At 35.4% G+C, this 23,452-nt stretch overlaps 1 protein-coding gene across 1 annotated transcript; it reads right to left on the bottom strand.

The window, feature by feature from the left end:
* Window positions 1-13,331: 13,331 nt before the first annotated feature.
* Window positions 13,332-14,077, bottom strand: Cdr1 (cerebellar degeneration related protein 1). The gene is given in 3 exon segments (XM_023699097.1): window positions 13,332-13,366; window positions 13,552-13,643; window positions 13,740-14,077. Coding segments are annotated over 3 exon segments (465 nt in total).
* Window positions 14,078-23,452: the final 9,375 nt, after the last annotated feature.

Genomic DNA, 23,452 nt, shown 5'->3' with positions numbered 1-23,452 from the left:
ATTTTGCTAGTTTGCCCAGGCTGGGCTTGAACTTGACGTTCTCATGTGTCAGGCTGCCAAAGTGCTGGGATTACAGGCATGTGCCAGTGCACCCGGCTTGCTGTTTCTTCTGATGACGGGTACATGGCGTGCTTGCAATATGTTACACTCACTGTGTGCCAGTTAGTCCTCTAGGCATGGAGGAGTCAGTGGTGAACAAGGCGAATTGAAGGTCTGTGTCTTCATATAGCTTATGTCATAAATACAAGAAAAGTAGTGCAAAGTGCCTAAAATCATCCTGATAATTGCTATGAAGAAAAACAAAGTAGGATTAAAGTTTATAAATGGGGTTGTAATTTTAAGGGATGCAATCAGGGAAGGCTTCCCTGAAGAGGCAACTTTCGAACAAAGGCCCCTGTGAACTGAAAGCACAAGGATGCACAGATCTATGTGAAAGAAAATTAGTTCCAAGCTCAGGGCTCAACATGTATAAAGGTCATCCTGAGGCAGAGGCATCGCTTGCAAGTTGGAAAGGAGGCCGACAGCACAGTGCCATTTGCTGGTAGTGCCTCATGTTGCCCTGCGAAATCAGGCAGAATGAACAAGAGCTTCTGGGGCCTGAAGGATGGCAGAGCAGCCCTGACTTCCATGCAGCTTACACAAGGCGCTGTTGCATAGAGCCTTGAAGTCCCCAACTACTCTTAATTCTACAGGGTCAGCCTTTGCATTTTTCTAGACTGGTTCTTTTGTGCTCTTCATGTGTCTACAATTTTAGTCTTCAATTTTGTGGTTTCTATTGGTAAGGCCTAATTCCATAATCCAATGTGGTTTCCAAAATCTCTAATAAGGTTATTATTTTTCTCTTCACAATGAAAATGTAGAATTTCTTGTGGGTTATTTGTGCTGACATATTGTAACAAGGAAAGGAAGATGGAATTCACCCAGAAAGCCTTTTTGATTTTTGCATATATAAAGCTTTTCATTAATATCATGACAGTTCATCATAATTCCATTGTACTTTGTGGTTGGCCTTAGCTGACTTTTCCAGTTTTGTTTGGACTCCGCTTCTGCCAGGCTTTATTTTTTTAAATGTATTTGGTACAGGGTCTCACTATGTAGCTCAGCATCATGGTGATCCTTCTATTTTTAGCCTCCCCAGGGCTGGGATTACAGGCATGTGCCACCGTGCTGGCTCTCTGTGGCCAGCTCAGCACACCTGGGGGCAGGATCAGCATGGCATGTGGTGCTGCGGATTGAACCCTGGTCCCTGTGCTTACCTCAGCTGGTGCTTAGTTTGCTGAGGCATCTCACCAGCCCTTTTGTCAGCCTTTGTTTTAATGACATCACTCACCCAGCTCTCATACCCACTTGCCATCCCCCCACCACCCAAAATCCTACCAATTTTTCAGGATCCCATTTTAGTGCTGCCCATGGGATCCACTAAAATGCAGATTTTTTCTCATCAGGCACGGTCAAGGTGTTGGGAGATGGTTAAAACACAGAGAAGCAGAGGAGAGTGCAGTCGGTGAAAGGTCAAAAATACTGCAGGAAGAGGGAACACCCACCAGTACTCTGGAGCCAGTCAGTGAGCTGAGAAAGCTTTCTGGAAGAGGCGGTGCTTGAACCAAGTGCAGAAATTAAAAGAAAGCTGAATACTTGAAACAGCCTCTTCACTGGTTTTGCTGTAGCTTACAGAAAAGAGAGGCAAGAGTTAGTGAACGATGGGTCTGTGAAAGTGGGCAGGAACATCTTAAGGGAGAAGTTGGACTTTAGTGGGCTGTGGGGACTCAGGAAGTGTTTCAAAGTGGAGAAAGCACCAGATTCGAGCCATCTTTTGGAAAAGTTGATCTTGTTTTTGAAAGTCAGTTGAATGGCATCTTTATTATCATTAATTAATGTGCCAGGGTCACCTAAGGAATTTTGGTACAAATAAATTCCTCGTAGAATGCTCACCCTCGGAGTCCACTTCTGGGTATTGCGCTTGAAAATGTTAAGTGCCTCGTGACGGCCTACTGCTGCAGTCAGTGTTGGTTTCTGAAAAGGGAAAATAAGAGTTCTGAGAAGTTGTAAAAAACAACCCCTTAAGACCAAATGTCCTTTTATAACAAAAGTGAAAATTAATTCAGTCCTGTTTGTCCAAACAAATCCTCACAGGCTATGGCATTTTCAAAAGTAGTCCTTGTTCTTTTCTGTTAAAATGTTCAGACAAAAACATCCTGATATCCTCCTGTGCTTCTGATTAGGAAGATGGCTGGCCAGGCTTTATTTCTTGTTCCGGAGGCTGTCAGGGGTTCTTGGCCTCACAAGGATCAGAATGCTGTTATGATCTCCACCCTGTAGATTAACAGTTTATCGCACTTTAGAAACATACTTTGAGAACAAATGCCCCTGATTGCACCATTATTTATTAGTGTCCTAACAAGTTCAAGTCTCTTTATGGCTTGCAGAACAGAAAAGGAACACAGAAGTTCATTGGAGATATCTTAGTCCTCAGAATAACCTAGCAGGACTCTTCCAATAGTGAGAAACATTGAGTAAAGACAGAATATAGGATATAACCCTGACTCACACTAAATGTCTTCAGTAAAAGCATATTTCATCATCTGAATACTGGTTGAATGGAGTTTTACCCAGTTATTTAGATTTAACATATAGCAGTCATGCTCCCTACTCAGAAATATCAGCTCTAATGCTCTTACTGGTACTTTCCTCATTTCCTTTTATATCATCTCCACTTATTTAGCATAGAGAACAATTGTTATTAGTGTTAAAAAGTTGAACAGCTCTCATAATCAAATAATCTGGCTTCAGGGAAAATTGCTATAAATGTTTTTTTTTTTCAATCAGTAGAAAGAGAGAAGGCATAGAAATCGAGTTTTTCTTTTACTAGGTATAGATTGATTCATTGATTGATTGATTATGCTGAGGATCGCACTAGGGCCTTGTGCACACTGAGCAAATGTTCTACCACTAACCCCAGTCTTGTGTCTCTTACCTTTCAATTGACAGTGGGATTTAGGCTTCACAATGCCTGAGCATCTAATCTAATTACTTGCTATGGGGAACACATGTAAAGTGGCTTCCCTCTGGTGACTGGTTCTTCAGTTGTAACTTTTCATCCTGGATTCCACTCGAGAAGTCATGTTTTATGCACACACATTTTAACAAAGATTTCAAATCTGCAGGGTGTCAGTGCCAACCCATCAACTATGGGGATTTAATAATTACATTTTTCACAATATAAATTTCTCATCAATAAGAATTGTTTTTTGTATTTTAGGGAAGGGGCTACAAGGTGTTCAGGGTCTCATTGCTAGATTGGATTTTAGTGATCCATCTGTTTACAGCCTCCCAAAAACTGCGATTACAAGTGCACACCACCATGCCCAATCTCAATTGCTATCTCAGCATGTCCCAAGGGCGGGGTTGGTACGGCTGGCCTGGGGATTGAACCCCCATCCCCCGTTCCTGCGTCCCCCACTCCTGCTTGCAGGTGCTTTAATCCCCTGAGATATTTGGCTGGCCCAAGCATTTGTTTTAGTTCTCCTATGAAAATATAGATATTTGCCTATCTTGTATCCAAGAGGAGATAGCAAGAACCTAGTAGTGTGTGACAGCAAACTCATGTTCAGATTTTTCCTATCTGTGGCTATTTATTGAATATTAGTGAAGCTTTAATAAAAGATCAGAGATCTGAGAACTTGAAGGGGTCGTTATTATCTTACCTAGGAAAGGGCTTTTCTTAGCAAGGAATGAAATACTTGTTGACATAGATAACTGAGACATCTGTAAGGCAAAAGACAAAATGAACAACATTAAAAAGTTAATCACAAAAAAGTTAATGACAATCTTGGAGAAAATATTTGCAATATAAAGATGATTAAATAATAAGGGTTTCCTAAAATGCTAACAGTACACTGGAAAAAGGAAATGCACAGAAACTTAGAGATGAAGAGCTGGAGTAGAAAGATGTTAAAAGAAGTGAAAATTAACCCAAAAATGAAGTATCTCATTATTCATCTTCTGATTGGCACAATCACAAAGGTCAATAATGCTTCGTGCCTGTCAACACATGAGAGAAAATCACTCTCCTCTTCTGTTAGTGCGCATAGAAACTGCTAAAGCCTTTGTAGCAGCAACGTGGCAGATATAATTTTTTAAATGTATTTGGTTGCTGCCGGGTCGCACTATGCAGCTCAGACTCATAGTGATCCCCCTGCTTTTCAGTCTCCACAGCGCTGGGATTACAGGCTTGCACCACCACTCTGGCCTGCTCAACCTACCCTGGGGGTGGGGCTGGCGCAGCCTGTGGTGCTGTGGTGCCTGGGATGGAACCTCGGTCCTTGGTCTTGCCTAAGCTTGCCTGCTCAGGCATTTTAGTCCACTGAACTATCTCTCAGGCCCCTGGCAGATATAATTACCCTAAATTTCTATCCTTTCTCTCTTGTTAGGTGTTCATCCATATTACTTCTTCTCTGACATAATTTCCTATCTTTGTGTCTGCTTTCTTCTAGATGGTGCTGTTTGTGGTCCTGACCCTGACCTGGTAGCCTGCGCTTGACCCCAGAGTTCCATGAACTCTTCACAACTGCAAGTGATTCTCATGCAACATTGGAGTTTAGCTATTTGGCATCTTTGAGAGATTGGGAGTGATATGCAAGTTCAAGGCAACATCCTGTGGTCTTGCTGACTCTCTCACGCAACAAGCCCAACATTGGGGTTACTTGCTTCTCCTCTCGTGCTTATGCCTGTTGTTCCCACTGCAGCCTTGTGTTGTGTGCATGTGTTGTTGAACAAAAACTGTCTAGCCCTCATTTGTCTTGGGAATTTCTTATTTGTTTATTAAGTATTACAAATTAATATTGCAAATGGTATAATGATGTGAAACTTGCATTGTAAATTTACATAAGTTAGGGTAAGAATTAGCTCCAAGCAAAAGGCAAATGAGGTAGATGCTAGAAAAAAGAAGAGTAGAATTTGAGAAAGGTAATGCTGACAGCAAATAAAATGAGAGGTTTGAAATGTCTGGTAGTGGTGCAAAAAACAAGACCTCCACAGGGCATTTTTTGGAATTAATGAGCATCCCATTTGTACAAAAAAGAAATGAGACAGCAGTTAGGACCAATGCACTGAAGGATACATCAGAATCTCTAAGAAAACTGTATATAATTCAAAATCCTAAAATAGAGAGACAATGGAAATACATTTAATTTGTGGCTTCCAAAACAGAGAAGACTGAATAGGCCACTTTTCATATATATTATCCATGAATGAGCCCCACAAAAATGCAAGTTTAACTTTCTATCTGGAAGAAAAGATGTAACATCCATAGCTGGCAGGGGAAGCAGCAGATCATGAAGCTGCTGTAGAATAACCTGAATATCTCAAGAGACTGAAGAATTGGTTTGCTTGAACATAGTTTCAGTTCTGATGAAAAGTTCTGTTCTGGAAGTGCATATGCCAGCTTGCACATCCATTGAAAAGGACCATTGCACTGGTAAGAAAACGGCAAAAACATGCTCCAAGGGCTGCTTCATTCCATTGCTGCCGGTGACTTCCTTGTTAATCTCAGGTTGCTCCCAAATTTCCAGATCCCTAGTCTCTGAGTGCCAGAACATGGTTCTGCCTCCATGAAGAGAAGCCCTAAAATATGAGCCACTGAGAAACTCTTTGGACTGTGAACAATTTTATTCCTGAGGCTAAACAGTATTTAAATGAAAAAATTCTTGAAAGTATTGCTGAATCTGTACACTGCTCCCACTAATGAACTATGAGAGTCAATGCTGATCCATGTGTTCTAGCCATCTCCATTCCCCCCATACATGTTCACGCCTGGAGTCCCTGCCTCTGATAGAGCTAAACATGTTCATGATGTACTGTAGTGTGATAGTAGCTTGGAAAATTTTTTTCCATGATGTCTCTTTCCAGTAGTGGAAAGAAAATGAGAACATTGTTACATGTGCAAAGCACTTAGTTGGTGGAGAATTTGATGAAATTAAGTAACATGGCTAGACTGTTAGACTCTTACCTTGTGAAAAGCACTGAGAACTCTTTCTGAAATGGGATTCCATAAAGTGTTGATAAGAGGCCACAGAAGGTTAACATCCAGAACTCAGAGCAAATCAAATGGTTGTGATGATTCAGGAGAAGGAGAGCCTTCGCTGGAATATATATTGACTTTCAGGAAAGGCTTTAATGCTTATCCATGACTCCATAAAGAAGTAATAAGACATCTTCAAATAGAGTTCAGTGTTTTTTGCCACCGCTTATTTAACAGGGGAGAACGATGTGTGCCGTCTTCCACCCCACCCAAACTTAGAGTTCAAAGAACACTGCACACAGATTTGAATCTTGGGATTCAAGCTCTGAAGGCTCTAATGGTGTGGTGCTCCATTTGCTGGGGTATGAAAGTGGACCAAAAGACTGAGCCTTTCACACAAAAATTTTACTTTCTTTCTGTTTTCCCTATGCCTGTTGTCATGGCTACCATTTTCATTTGTACATTATCATCCCAAACTTGAGATCAGAGAGTAGAAATCAAATACCCAGTAATCACTATGGCTAAGGTAAAATTTGTAAGACATTGAGATTCATTTTAGTGTTTTATTGAACTAAACAAATCAATTGTCTGGGCTTTTGGAGTATTTCCTTCTCTGCCCCATTTTTTTCCCTAAAAGATCTTAAATTTGTCCAACATACATACTATGAATGTTTCAAGAATTCAGCTCTGGAATCTTAACGGGGTCTTCTATACTGAATTTGACAATTTGATTTCTTACTTTTGACTCTAAATTTTATTTTAGCTCTGAATAAGTTTAATCATCTTACTAGAAGGGACTAGTTTAGGATAATTTAATTTGTTTCACAGCAGTTTCATAAGTTAACTACTGAACAGTCCTGAAGGATAATACATCTATGATGAATTCCTGAATTTATTTTAGTGCATTGTCAAAAAGGAGGTGCTGCCAGAGTTCATTTTCATAGTGTTCCTCTGTTCTCAGATCTGGCCTCATACCTATAGATATATCTGTTGATGTATCTCATCACTGCTGATACTTCCTATTCTCTGAAGGGGGTGGAGAATTTATTTCCTGACTGAGTTATTTTATTCCCTCTTCAACACCATGTATGTATTACATTGATTCAATTGTTTTACAAATGTTATTATTTTAGTTTTAGTTTTAGACATTTGTAATTTTCCAGACAGACTTCATAGAGGGAAAAACCATCACAGAATTATGCAGCTGATACCTTATTCTAAGAATTCTTGACCAACACAAATGGTGGACTCTCCAGTTCCTTTGACTACTTCTGTAATTCTCACCTGATGTTCATTTTTAACTCAGCTGGATAGTTATTTTGAGTAATACAGATACACACAGTCTGAAAAATATTGTTCTTTCTTCTATTCTAGCTGCTCTTTTGGCCAGGATTATAGCACTGACATCATAACTACATCCCATAATTATGTACAAGAAAACCAAAAGGAAGAAACACAACCCTTTGGCATGAAATTGCCAGAAAGAGACATTTCTTAGCTTGAAAAAACTGAGTGACAATTCAGAATGATGTAATTTATGTGCAGTCGTAAAGTAATGCTGCCTTTGAGTAATTATGTCAAAAATTACACTGGAAATACAGTGAGATTTTCTTATAGTATGCATGGAAAAAAACCTGCTTGAGTGGAGTGTAGAAATGGGCAAAGCCAGTAATTTCTTCCTTAAGCTGGAGGTCTAAAAGATAGCCTGCCTATATATGAATAAGAAGTAATCAGGAAAAAGTATATAAATTTAAAAAGGTAAACAGGTAGGAGTTAACCCTTGGCAGGATTCTAGGGATGTAGTGACAGCCCAGTGTCAGGTGAGGAACTTAGGCTTTTCTTCTAAGCCCCAGTTTTTCTCAACCCTGACCGTACATCAGAGTCATGATGAGAGTTTTAAAAGATACAAACTTCTGGGTCCTGCCCCCACACATGCCTCCATTAAGACTCACCAGAATTGAGATAGAAAATACTAGACAAATGTCAGTAAACCCATGAACTAGGAAATCTTAAATGGAGACATTCCATTTCAAGGGATAGTTTCATTTAGATCATCCTCTCTTTTATTATTTGTCAAATGAGACCGTAAGATCATGTGGTCTCCAAGATCCTTTGTTTAATGTTACGTAAACCTTTTGATAGAGTCCCAGATAAATAGTAATGTTATTTCATTGTGCTTATGATTTAAGTTTTACCATGTTCTATTTCTTCAACTAAGCTATGCTTGGAGGTCATAAAAGAAAAGTCAAACATAGCACCAGCTTTCTAAAATGAAATACAGCAAATACTCTTATGATTTTTGTTCTGTAATAATGCTGTTTTTTTCATTCTGGGAAAATAATGAATGGATGTTGTGTATAAGATAATTCAACATTTTATATCATTGTTTCCACAAATCTAACTGAAAAAGTCCGTATGTGTAAAATTTTACGAGTCTATGGATAATCTGCTTAATGTAGTCAAAAGGTAAATATTTTTAAGTCAATAATTGTTTTTATTAATATAATCACTGGTTTCATATACCTTCAGAGAATGAGCTTTTTAGATAATTGTAACACTTGTTGAAATAATTATCTTGGGTACTTTTTCTCTTAATTTGAATAGAATTAGGGAAATCAAATTTTAAATCAAATTTCATCAACTTGGAACTCAGGAAAAAGCAAGTATGAAACATTAAATTGACTATTATGTGATTGTAGCTTTTGTAGGAATACCTATACTTTGGTATGATGGATGGAAACATTTGTCTAGGGCCTAAGTCACTTAAAATACAAATGAAATCTAATTCTTGCTTAAGGCAAAATCTAGTTAAAATAATCTAAGAGGTATTTTTCATTAAGGTAAATGAAAAAATATTTTAATGTGGTTACGTCTAACAAGTCAGTAGAACACATAGGAGGATGAGAATGTTTTGTATAGGATAACTGGAAGAAGTAGAATTTGATCATAACACTGCAGTATAAATAGATATTGTTCTTTATGTTTAGAATATTCTCCCTCCCAGTTGGAAAGTGCTGAAAAAGCTTAGTAGGTTTAAGTGATGACTGCCTGTTTCTGTGAAAGAATTTGTTTAAGTCCTTGAGTTAATGTTAAGAAGCACAAGGATAGTTTCTTATAGATATATTCAACTACTGTGGCAAAAAAAAGAGAATAGAATAGAATAATGAAGGTAAGGACACAGGGCAAGCCAGGCTGATAAAATGTGGAGAATATATTAGAAAACTGACATGACTTGTAAAAAGATCTTTTTGGCTAAAATCTTTTAAGATCAAAATATAGAGAAAGCTTTTCAAATTGCACATTTGAATCACGTAGCTGCCACTTCTTATGTTAATAAAGGGTTTTGACAGTGTGCGGAGTCTGAAAGCTTACGTGAATAATATTTGCATTGTGGAAATATATTGATCATTGAACTTTACATAGTATTGTTATCTTTTAATGGTCTTGGATGTCAGGATGTTACGGTCATTTAAGAGTTCAGAAATGAATGTACTGTGAGCCCAGTGTACATGTTTTGCCAAACCCTACAAACAGAAAATAGATAAAAGAACAAATAATGCATTTTATTAGCATGAATGACAAATACTGAAACATTGGAGCTGAATGTAGTATTTGAGAGATTGCACTTTGTCTTTCTTCAGTTGCCACTTAGCCCATCATTGGAAACCTGAAGTTGACTGTTGGCTCTTTGACAATGGGATGATGAGTGACAAAAGAAGAGTGACACAAGCCTTAGTGAGGTCTTTACCACTGACTTCCTCTCTACTCTGGGTTGAGGACTTTCCCTCTTTGGTGCTTACTGCTTGGCCATGGCAGCACAAACCTTGTGTCATAAGGATGTGAGGAGTTAGCACGGGGCCTCTACTTCGGGATCAGAGAGACGTGCTTTCAAATCCTGCTGCTGCCAATCACCAGCCGTGTGACTATGGACATGTTATTTCGCCACTGCATACTTCAGTTTCTAATCTGTAAAATGGGGTCAAACTACTTGCTTTATAGGGTTCCTGTGAAATTATATGAGATGCTTAGTTCAGTGCCTGGCACATAGTAAGCACTCAATAAATTGTTGCTATTATTATTATTAAAATATGAGTAAGCATTTCATAACTAGAAGATGATAGTTTATTCCTTTCTTGAAATATTAACATTTATTTTCTCTCAAAACAAGTTATGCATGATTTGTTCAAGAGAGGAGAAGTAATAAGAAGTGAATTCTAGTATTTCTTTTTGTTGTTGATGAGGGATTCCTGAAACAATAATTTCTTTGTTGTTAAATTATACCTTGGCCCACAGTGATCACTCATACTATATTTATAATGTGATTATGATTGGGTGATATTTATAGAGTGATTCGAAGTCATGACTTTTAACATGAACACACTCTTATTATCTAGAATATAATCTTTTCACAAGGATGGTTCTTCATAACTGGCATCTGAATTTCGTCATATTTACCATATTTGTGGTGGCACCTGAGTATTTTCAAGTAGTGGTGTTTAGAATTCTGAGTACTCATGACTTTTGTGTTTTATCTGCTGAGCAGTAGAACTGTCACTGCCTTCATTCAAGCCCTCACTACCACTTAGTAGTATCAATTTAGTGGCCTCACATCAAACTCTTTATATCTATGTCTATATCTATATCTATATCACTATCTATCTATCTATCTATCTATCTATTTATCTATCTATCTATCTTTCTATCTATCTATCTATCATCTATCTATCTATCTATCTATCTATCTATCTCCCACATGGCTTTATCTTCCTACATCCAGTGGTGCACTTTTTTTTTTACCAAGAGTTTCTCATTCATCTTTTGCCAGAATAATTTCAAGTCATCTCTATCTGTGTTCTCTGCTGCAAAAATGCCTTCATGCTCCCTTTCAGGTTCTTCCCAGAGAGTAGGCATTGGAGATTTTTGTTGTTTTACATGCAAAAGTCAATTTTCTTTCATTCTTCTGACTCCTCTGAAAGTACAACACAATAATGATTGTCTCATTTGTCTGATTTTTTTCTACCATTTTGTTGTGAAAATTTACCAACATATAGCAAATGTTTCAATGTTATGTAAGACCTTTCTTCTTAATTAACTTTCCCTGTGTACAGTTCTCATACATATATTTCCTCCTTCAAAAACCACCAGTGACTGCCCATCATTTATGTATTCCACTGCTTGATCTTTAAATCATGGCTTAATCCCAGTGCACCTTACCAGTTTTGTTGCATGTGTCCTCTTTCATGTACTATACTTGATTGTCCCTATTTTCTTCAGCCTTATGTAAATAATGTCAACTCTGATCCTTCTTCCTTGTCATTTATGTTTTGATGTTTTAGATCAAAAATTCTGTGTATTACCTAAAACCAAGATGCTTGAGATATACCTAACAAGTTATAATCTATTTCTTATTCTCCTCCAAAATATGCCCAATCTCAGGGAGTGTCTTTCTCCCATTTTCTTCTTAAGCCTGTGGCCTGCTAAATCAATCCTAATTTATCTTCACAAACTCTGGCCCTCTTAGTTGAGCTTCTGAATACAAGATATTCAGTTTTGGCTCTAAATATAAGGTTTCTTATACAGGTGCTGGAAATCATCGCCCACAGATCTAAACTCTATTCTTAGATTCTCACCAACCTCATCTTCTCATTAGCATCATATCACGTGAAATTTTCTGTATCCTCTCGCATGTGAAAGCTATCCTGAAATGTACTTAAGTTTACAGTACTCTAGATTTGGCACCTAGACAGGGCTTGCTATATGAAGCGCCAAAGGCCAAATCCAACCTAATTGTTGTTTTTTAAAACAATGTTTTATTGTAACACAGTCATCTCCAATCATTTATTTATTATATATGGCTGTAATAAAGTAGCAGAGATGAGTACTTGTAACAGAAACTATACAGCTTTAGGGCTGGGGAGATAGTTAAAGACTTCAATATATACTATGTGATGCTTTACAGAAAATACTTACTGAAACCTCAGAGAACGCCAAATATTTTCCCTAGCCTAGACACTGCTTATTCTGTCAACTCCTAAATGCCCAGAAGGCTGGTTAATTGAGAGTTTAAGGAGAGGTTCTCAATCATTCAAATGGCTTGTTTTCCCCTGTTTCCTCTGTGCCATATTCTTAAAATATCCTTTTTTTGTGTTTTGCGTTTTTTAGTTGAAGCAGTGCTATTGTCATAAAAAATAGTCTTATGTTTGCCTTTTAATATAACACATAGATCGTAAGATACAAGGCTTTCAGCATTATAGACTTTGCTCTACTCATGGACTTTAAATATCTCTAAGGCCTTTCCATTCTTCATTGTCTCTAACTGAGGTCTTCTAAGCTTCATATGTTTCAAACATTTCTGATCACCAGCTCTCTCCCATATTATAATATCTAAATCTTCATGTCTTTGGCCTTTAGCATCCACAGTGTTCATGTTGCCTTATCTTTAAAATCATTCATGGTCTAGGACTTCCAATATCTCCATTAGTCTTCAAGGTCTTGATTTTGTTTTACAGAGTTCAGAGTTCCAACTTTCCAACACTCTATTGTTCTGATTCTGTAGTATTTCTTACATACAGTTCTTCCAGAGTCTATGTATTTCATATTGTCTAAATCCAATTTGTCTTATTTCTTATAATACTTATAAAATTCATTTCAAATATCTGTCAATGTCTCCTGCATCCTGGTTTTAGAGTGTCATTTTGAAAATTATCAGTTGACGTGTTTGGCTATCTCCAAGGACTTGGCCTTCCAAAATTGATGTATTCTAATATCCCCAGTGTCTGAATTTACTAGGTCTCTTAATATACAGATATCTTAATACCCAGGTCTCCTAATACCCATAGTTGCCAGCTTCTTTGAATGCCAGCATCATTAAAACTTATGTCTACATTCTATGTCTTTTGACTGAAATATGTCAATGTTCAAGGCTTTTGGTGTGTTCTAATATCTAAACCTTGTGATTTGATGAGTTTTGAATGTCTGAGTCTTCTATTTTCCATATCCACCATTTCTCAGGGCCCCAAAGGTTAAGAATTTGTAATGTTTCCAGCATTTAAGGCTTGTAGTGCCTGTAGCTTCATGCCCTCAGTATCCCAACGTTCAGGGTATCCAAAGTCTACAATGTGCAGAGTAAACAGTGTCTCCAAATTACAAGACTTTCAATGTCTCCAACATCCTGTGCTTCCAATGTTTCCAATTTCCAGGGTTTCCAATGGCGCCAGTGTCAAGATCTTCCAGCAACACAAAGATCTTCCAACAACCTCAGCGTCTTCCAGATAATCCCGGTCTTCCAGAAGTTCCACGTCTGCCACGCAATTTATGTCTTCCAGAAAATTAATGTCTTCCACAATGTCCCATGTCTTTTGGTAAATCCTGTCTTCCAGAAGCAAATCCAGATCTTCCAGGAAAATCCATGTCTTCCAGAAAAATCAACGTCTTCCAAGAGTTTAAAAGTCTTCTTGTGAGTTTGTGTCTTCTGGGAAAATCTGTGTCTTCCACCAAATCTAAGTCTTCCAATAATTTCCAGTCTTCCAGAAAAATCCATGTCTTCCAGTTGATCAATGTCTTCCAAAAAAGAAATCCAGGTTTCCAGCCAGCCAATGCCTTCAAGAAAAATCTTGTTCTTCCAGTTAATCCATGCTTCCAGCCAACCTATGTCTTCTACCAACTCAGATGTTCCAGTCAATCTGTGTCTTCCAGACAAATTCTGTGTCTTCCAGTAAATCCAGCACTTCCTATAAAGCCGTGTCTTCCAGAAAATTCATGTCTTCCAGGAAATCCCCAGGTCTTCCAGCCAATGTATGTCTTCCTGAAGATTCAAGTCTTCCAAAAAATCTACATCTTCCACAAAATTCATGTCTTCCATAAACCTTCCAGTTTTGCAGCAAATCAATGTCTTCCAAAACAATCCAGGTCTTCCGGAGAATTCGGGTCTTCAAGAAAATCCATGTCTTCCAAAAAATTCAGGTCTTCCTGAAAATCCACATCTTCCATCAAATCCATAGCTTCCGGAATATCCATGTCTTCCAGAAAATCTATGTCTTCCAAGAAAAGAAAAGCCATGTCTTCCAGAAAATTTGTCTTCCACTGAAGCCATGCCTTCCATCAAATCTATGTCTTCCTACACCTCTAGAGCTTCCAGCATCTCCAGGGCTTCCAGCATCAGCTCGTCTTCCACCACCTCCATATCTTCAGGCATCTTCAGCCCTTCCTACAGCTGCACAGACTTCCATCAGCAGGCTCAAAATCCACATCTTCCAGCGTCTCCACTGTACCGGCCTTCTCATACCTGGGTCTTCTACTATCTACAATATTCAGGTATTTAATTTTATTCTGTAGTCCAGGTCTTATAAGCTTTCCTCAGAACAAGGATTTTGCAAATCTACCTTCTGTTCAAGATTTCCCACATTCAGGTCTTTCCACGGGGATATCGCCATCTCACATATTCCTGCCTTTAGTATAATTAGCCTCAAAAAGTTAATAGGACATTCCTTCTTACAGGCCAGATTTTACAGATCAACTGTAATTTAATTGTGTTTTTCAATATTAGAAAATGTGTATTTATTGTGCACAAATATTTGAAGATCATGTTCAGCAAAAATCTTTACAAAATAAACAGATTGTTACAGTAAATTTTTACAACTTTTCAATGCTTATAGTTTTTAAAGTAAACTATGCTTAGGTGCAAGTGAAATTTTATACCTATGAGAAAAATTTATATTTGGAGACTATTATTTTAGATAAAATTCCAGACATTGTATCTGTATTTGATGTTTAAATAACATCAATTTTTACTTGTTCTTATGTATAATAATAATAATAATAATAATAATAATAATAATAATAATAAATAGCATTTGCTGTGTCCAGGCACTGTTCTAAGATCCTTACATATATTCATTCATTCAGTCTTCACAATCATCCATTAAGGTACGTATTATCATTATCCCCATTATGCAGATAAGGAAACTGGTACACAGAATTGAAGCAATTCATCCAAATGACAAAACTAGTAAATAATAGATTCAGAATTTTAATCTTGCTAACCTGTTTCCAGAGTTCATGATCTTAATCACTATTTTACAATACATACCATTGAAAATTGAGATGAGAATTATGAGCTCTAAAGTTAATTGGTCCCATACTGTGTTTCAAATATGAAATCATATATACAAATGACCTTGTCTATCCTGTCACTACTAGAACCTATTCATATCCAGAGTTTTCATTCCTCAATCAGCTATTGCCACTCTTCATTCATGTATATGGAAGTAGGTGCCATTGCTTCCACATACCACATTTAGTTTTAACAGAAAAGTATGAAGGAACACTGACTTCACATACCTGTGGCTTTAGAATCATATGCACAGGGACTGGGGAGATAGCTCAGTAGAATAAGTGCTTCCCTGGCAAGCACAAGGCCCTGAGTTCAATCCCTGGTTCTGAAAAAAAAAAAAGAATCATACGCACAGCTTCATGCTTTGAGTATAGATTTTTGGAATTTAACTTTTCCATTCACTTTAATCCTTTATCACTCACCTCCCAATTTGAACCTTACTGTTCAAACTATCATTAGTTTGTTTTTGACTTCCAGGATCCAACTCCTTCTCATATCAGTGACTTCCTTGGGCTGCTGACCATTGCCTTGTATTCAACTAAGGGTAACTACGTCTCCTTAAATCCCAACATGTTGATCTAGAGAACTAACTGTTTGGTTCTCCATGTCTGTGCTCTCACCAAAAACTTCCAGAAATGTATTCATGCCTCTGAACGTTATGAACAACATGAAAGCCACACAATGAAGTTATACTTGGCGAAATAATATCTTAAGGTCTAAAAATCATCTACCACGTAATGCAAAGGAATCAAAACAATAATAATTAGAATAGCAATTCCTTCTGAATTACAGTTTACGACCTTCTATCACTTCATTTGTCCATCCATCCATTCAACAAATATTTATTGAGTGCTAACTGTGTGCCAGGCTAGCTTTAATAGAACTTAAAATTGGCTGGACGGTGTAAAGACAATGTGCAAATAATTGAACAGTTATTCATTAATTGTAGTAAGAACGTTAAGGAAAAATAAGGATAGAACCTGTGAGAATTCAGAAAGTCAAGGAAAGTGTTCTTGAGGAAGAAATGCTCATGATGGCTCTCAAGGATATTGTCTCTCTTGGTAAACAAGACAAGCTTGTAACTTAGGGACAGCAGATTTTTTTTTCCTGGCAGTTTTACTGAATTAGCATACTGACAATGAATGTGGGGTCTAGGTGTTTGGACTGTATTTTTTATCCACTACTCTGTTTTATCTTCATGAAAGAATATAAAAAATGTTTGTATTCTTTAACTCAGTTTTGTCACTTTGAGGAATCTATCCAAGAAAATTGTTTAAACTGTGAATAATTAATGCAAAAAATGTTCTTCACATACTCATTTGGTAGCAAATGACAAAAAAACCTGAGTCTATCTTTAAAGGAATGATTAAGTAAATGTGCTATTCATGTATGATGTGATATTATTCCATTAAAATACATTCTACAAAGTTCAGTGGAACATCAACATATGTGATGGTATCAGATGTAGTTTCAAATATTTTAAAATTCATATCCAAGGACAGATGACCAGAAGTAAACAGTTTGGAGACTGTGAACAACTTATCACTGGCTGAGTGGGATTGTATATTTCACTGTTTTCTTCTTTGTATGCTTAGCAGTTTTACACAATGTCTTTACAGTGTGCTGGCATTTTCTGTTCAGTCAAAACATGTCAATAATTGTGCACAAATTAATTATGATTTTATTGTACGTGCAATCAATTTTTATTGAAAATACTTCAAAATAGAGTGAAAATGCCATTTTTTAAAATAATCTCAATCCTTGCAAATAATCACTGTAAAGTGTTCAGTGTTTGTTTTAGGCTCTTTCATAGTTGTGTTTATTTTCTTTTATAAAATGGAATCCTTCTATCATTTGATATGTGTCTTTAACTTAGCAGTAAAGTGTGAACAGCTTTCCATGTCAGTAACTGCACAATTGTTATAATTTTAGTGTATAATTTGTTTATGCCATGTCTTTTTATTGAATGTCAAATTCCTTCTAACTTTGGCATTATACAAACCTGTTGTGATGAGTACATACAATACACCAGTTGCGCAGAACACACACCACATCATCCTACGTGGTGACCTTGCACATTATTGTGTATAAATATGTTCAGATTTATTTAGCATCAATAGTGAAAAACAATTACTGAGCTCAAGGGCAGATTCAGCAAACTGCATATCACAGCAAAATATTACAAGCAGTCCCGGTACTCAATTTTTGTGTGTGGTTAAAAATTATAACAATATGATAGTATATATTCCTGGCATTTAAATTTATGCCACAGAAGAATATTTACTGAAAAAGGAATGTGATCACAAAGTCTCATAAAGGAGAGGAGTGGGTCACATCATAGCATGTATAATGATCTTTTGTATAAGGGAAACTATATAAATGGCCTCAGAAAAATGGCCAAAAGATATGCACTAAAATGTTAGTAGAAACCCTCCCAAACAGAAAATGGATAAAATACAGTATGTTTATACAATATAATATCATATAGAAGTAGGGGCCAGGAGATAGCTCAGTTGGATAAGTGCTTGCCTGGCAAGCACAAGGGCCTGAGTTCAATCCCTGGATCCAGAAAAAAAATATATATATATGTAGTATTCGATCTGCACAAAATGATATGAGCAAATTTTACTTCTAGAAGGTGACTTAAAATAAAGTCCCCCCAAAACACATAGAATAGTATATCCTTTTTATATTATTCCCAAACACATCAAACTAAATACTATATTATTTAGGCTACAAGTATATGGATACAAATAACTTAATAAAAGGGAAATTAATATCAATCAAAAAATTGAAGTTAATGGCCTTTGGTGTTGAGAAAGCAGAATCAGAAGAGTGAAGCTCACACAAATGGATTTAAGCTATTGTAAACATCCTAGTGCTTGGGTTATGTGGGTAGTGGTTGGATGGAACTATTTCATTAAAATCTTATTATTGATTAATATTTTATGGATTATTATCATTGAAATTGAATGCCAAAACATGATAATGGATAAAAATAGAAGATCATGCATGAATTAGTGAGATAATGCGCATGATTTAATTTTGGGCTCTGGACTTTATATGTAAGTGGCAAGAATATGTGATTTTGAATCTCTTTGAATCTGTTTTCTAGAGTTCATATTTTGAACATGTATTACCTTGGAAAATTTGAAATAAGCAAATGTTCTTAAATGAGAAAATGCAATATTATATTTAAAAGCCAGCCCAGAATTATATAGAGACCTAACATGTATTTAAAATGCCTAACAAGGACTGAAGAGTATTGAAATGTTACAATAGTCATCTCTGTTTAATGAGATTTCAAATTTCTTTTATTTCTGTTTCCCTATGTATCTATATCTATAACTGTATCTGTATCTGTATCTGTATCTATGTTTATGTCTCTGTCTCTATCTATCATCTATCTAATTTTCTATATACAATTCAAATAGTATACGGTAAGAGTTTATTTGTTGTTAACAATTAATACATGCTTATTATGAACTGTAGAAAGGCAGCAGTTTATTAAGGGAAAATAGAAAACATTCCCTTTCTAATCCCACTTGGCAGAACCAACTGTGATTTTTTATTTGCTATGTATATTCCTAGTACTTTTTCTGTTAATGTGTGTGTGTGTTATGTTTTACAAAATGCAATCATTCTACATGTATTATTGTACAACTTTCTTTTTTCTTTTTTTCCCATAATTTTATTGAGAAACAAATAGCAATGAGACAGTTTCAAATCAAATTGGTAGGACAGTTTCAATAATTAACACATTTCATACCTTCTTTCTAGTGGTTAATTGCTGTAGAAGATGCGGACATGATATCCTATCTACACACACCATTAGAACAGATCCCTCTATTTATTAAAAGAATGTAACTATCTGTCTATCCTAACCACTTTGAATACGCAGATACAAAATGGACATTCATTTGTATCCAAAAGTTGTTTTCTTACAAAACAAAGTTGTTAAAAAGTAACTTTCTTTTTTTCTACTGAAGAGAAAGTCAATGTAAAAACAGTTATCGGACATTTCATAGTAGTATGCACTGTAGCATTTATTCAATTCTTTGCACATAATAATTGATTTTAGGATGTTAGTAGTTTATTACTATTACAGGTACTCCTATAAAAAGTATCCTTTAAAATCTATTTATTGCACTATTACAAGCATTTTTATAACCTACTGCCTTAGAAATAGAATATCTACATCAAAGTGTTTGAACTAAATTGCCTCCATGGTATGCTGGACACTATGATGCTTTTTAATGCTTGATAATGTTTCTAGTGAAAAAAATATAGTCGTATCTTTAAATCATTCCCCCTTACTAACTACGTAAGTATAACATCCTTTCATATATCTAATATTAGTTATTTCTATTTCTCCTTTGAAAATAGTATTGTGCCTATCCTTTGCCTATTATTTTGCTGTGTCTTTTGATTTGTTAATAATAAATATAATATCTCTGGATATTCTATTTGATATCCTTGTGTCCAGTATATATTACACATATGTATCTTTTTGTTTTATGTTTATTTATGGTTTTATTTGTGAAAAAATACTTAATTATGTAAACAAGCATTAAAAGTTGTTGAAATAATTTCTTGCTTTTGTTTCATAGTACTTAGGAAGTCTTCTGAACCACTAAGGTTATAAAAATATTCAGTATTTCCTTCTCATATGCATACATCCTTACTACTTAATAAATCGATCTCCACAGAATTGCTTTCTCTTTGTATATCTGTGAATAATGAAATGTAACATTCTAATTTCAAGTTTTTAGGAGAGATAGCCAGATTCTCAACTTATTCAGTTGGATTGCTTCCATAGTAGCTTATCATGAACTTAAATAGCTATGTTCCTTCTCTCTTCCATTGATAACATTTGTCGCTTACTGAGCTAGTAACTCTGTGCTTTAATTACTGTAATATTATATTTTGAAATACAATAAGATTGCTGTTCCTTTACTGCTCATCTTCTTTTCCAGATTATTCTCAGCTGATTTTGTTTTTCTAGATAATTAGAATTAATTTTAGAATGAACATCTATTAAAAACATCCCTTGGAAATGCCTCAGACTTTTCAAGTAACATATCCAAAATTAACAAAATTAGGATAGTGAGTTTTGCATTTGAGCATGTAGTATATTTCTTAATTTATTTAATTTCCTCTAGGTTTTATTTAGATATTACACAATTGTTAATCTTTTTCTTTGTTATTTCATAATTATTTTTGCTCCACTACTAATTGTACCACATTTTATTATACACAGAATTATTTTTAATTGGAAAATAATATTTCTTCATATTTTCAGGGTTTGATATGACAGTTTGGTACAATTATATAGCACATAGTGTTACATAAGGATAACTGGCATTTGCATTTACTCAAGTATTTATCATTTCTTCTTGTTGGCACCTTCTCAATCCTTTCAGTTATTTTGAAATGAATAATAAATTGGATATAATAAATTGTTATAGAACAATTGGGAATGATTAGAGTGCTATAGAACATTGGGAATGATTCCTCCATCTAGTTATAACTTAGTACCTATTGATTAACCTCTGCCTATCTTCCTTGACCCCATCTCCCCAGTCTCTGGTAACTACCATACTTCTCTTGACTTAATATGAGATTAATTTTCTTATATTCTGCACATTAGTGAGATGATGTGGTAATTGTCATTCTGGGCCTGAATTATTTTGCATAGCTTAATGACCTCCAGTTCCATTCATGTTACTGCAAATGACAGGATTTCATTCATGTTGTGTGTCTGTGTGTATGCCATTGTACATTACCACATTTTGCTTATCCATTTATCGTCTTGGCTCTGCTTGATGGTCCTACAAACTTATTTTAAAATTCATTATCAATTCTTTATAGAAAAGCTATTAGTTTTTATACTTATCTTCTGCCCATGCATTGTATTAAACTGTTTTTAGCTCAAGTTGCTTTTCTTCAGCTGATTATTTTCAATTCCTATGTGCCCTGTCATAGTAGCTGTAAATAACAAAGCACTTGCCGTCCTTCTGCTATTTCTATCTAACGTTTTGCTTTTAGCATAATTGATAAGGATTTCATGACGTTTAAGACAGTGAATTCTATATTAATCAATAAGGAATGGACAACCGACCTTCTTTAGTTTTTCTACTTTAACAGAAATGCATCATTGTTTTATTCTATTGTAACTGTCACTGTGTTGCTAATGTTTACACTCTATTTTCAAGTTAACGAAATGCCGTTCTTTTCCTGATTGTTTGATAATTTTATTTCTTTATTTAGTTTTATAATTTTATGATGGATGAATATGAAGTTTTGTTAAAATGCTTTGTCTGGCATCTACCAAGATGATATCAAGATAAAAATTTGGTTATTATCCTTAATCCACTAGTGTAATTAATTACCTAATGTTGAACTCTTCTTATGTTGCTAGAATAAAACTTCTTGGGAATAATCTTACCTGGCAAGTGCAAGGGCCTGAGTTCAATCCCCGCTTTCACCAAAAACAAACATAATAATGTGCCAGAACATACTGGTTGGGAAATGGTCATTTTGGCTTTCCTTTTTAAAAAAAAAATTGTATTTGGTACAGGGTTTCACTGTAGCTTGTACTAGTAGTGATACTAGGAAGCTGTTTTAAGTCCCTCTCCAGCGCTGGGATTACAAACACACACCATCATGCCCGGTCTTGGAGGCTGGGTCAGCATGCCAAAGAGTGGGGCTGGTGTGGTATGTGATGCTGGGTTTCCAACCCAGTCTCTGAGCTTGCCTAAGCAGGCGCTTAGTCTGCTGAGCTATCTCACTTTCTATGAGAAAGGCTTGATTTCCCTTTCTATGATGCCCTTGAACAATTTTTTTCCTGTGTCTACAGTGTAAGTAACTGATATTCAAATTGTTCCTTAAACAATTGGCAGCACCAATAAAATCATTTTGTCATGGTGTTTGTTTGTGGACTAGCGATTTAGGTAGTTGTTCAATTTTTTCAATAATTATTAGCTTATACCAGTTTTACACCACTTCTGAAGTAAATTTGGTCAAAACTTGCCCATTTCTTCTAAATTTTAAGAGGTATCACTAGAAGACATATATTGCATTTTCTAATATGGCCATATACTGTTTTTATTGATAGGGCTGTCTATAGGTCGATTCATTTTATTTTCAGTTGCCTATTTTTAATACCTTGTAGTCTTAAAATATTTTCTGCTGCAATTAATTCTTTCTTTTTACATTATCTATTTGATCTCTTTCTAAATTTTTTCTCTGAATGTTTATTTTTCAGCCAGTCCAGTTTTAAAATGAATGCAATATAGCTTTGAAATTTTCTTCAACTTCATATTTTGTTATACCTCATAGTATTTGCACATAGTATTTACATATGCCTTTTTTGTCACCTGACCTGCAGTTAAAGTTTTATCTTTCTTTTCAATTCAGGAGATATTTAGAAATATATCTATTTCTGCATGGTTAGGTTTATTTATTTATCGATTTATTTATTGGAACAAGGGATTGAATTCAGGCCTTTGGACTTGCCAGGCAAGCGCCTATTCTACTGAGCCATCTTCCTGGCCCTGTTAGGTTTTATTTAATGTTTTGTTTTCCTGTATTTTTTAATTACTGTGTAAACTTCTTCATTTATAGAGAATATTTCCAGCATAAATTATACATTTTGGAAGATTTTTATTGGGTCTTACATGTAATAAAGTTTAGAATAAATACTTCACTGCCAATAGAAATAGATAAGTATTTTCTTTGGGATTCAGTTATGTGAAGTTTTGCCATATAAAATATGTTGTCATTCAACTTTTTTATTTTTCTGATTTACAATTTCTGATAAAAGTATATAACTTCTATTTTGTTACTTTATCAGTCCCCTATTTCTAACCTTGCTTGCTTTATGTATTTAAGATAATTCTTCAATGTAGTTTTATGAGTCTTATTTTATTAATCTTTCCTTACAATATAAAGATGCCTTTGGTGACTCATTTAATGCTTTTCATCTTGACTTTTTCTTGCTACTTCTGATTTCTGTTTTGTCATTTAACTGTTATGTATTCATTTATTCCTATATTTTTTAACATCTCTGTCTCTTTTTGTTAAACATATCTTTTCAAAATAGCACATAATAATGTTTTTATTCCATCTGTGAATGTCCACTTTTTAATTCTAACTTTTCTTTTTTGTTACAATTTGTACTATTTATTAATTTTTGTGGATTTTCATGACTCATTTTATCTTCTTGCAGTGTTTTCTTGAAGTATGTGCACATCTTTTTCAAAAACTCATTTGGAAGTTCATGATATCACTTTTAATAATGACTACACAAATATAAATGT

Source organism: Octodon degus, unplaced genomic scaffold (assembly GCF_000260255.1).
Source record: "Octodon degus isolate 3935 unplaced genomic scaffold, OctDeg1.0 scaffold00110, whole genome shotgun sequence".
NCBI classification, from domain to species: domain Eukaryota; kingdom Metazoa; phylum Chordata; class Mammalia; order Rodentia; family Octodontidae; genus Octodon; species Octodon degus.
Note: the sequence above shows the minus strand (reverse complement) of the source record. Positions and strands in the feature narration are given on the sequence as shown.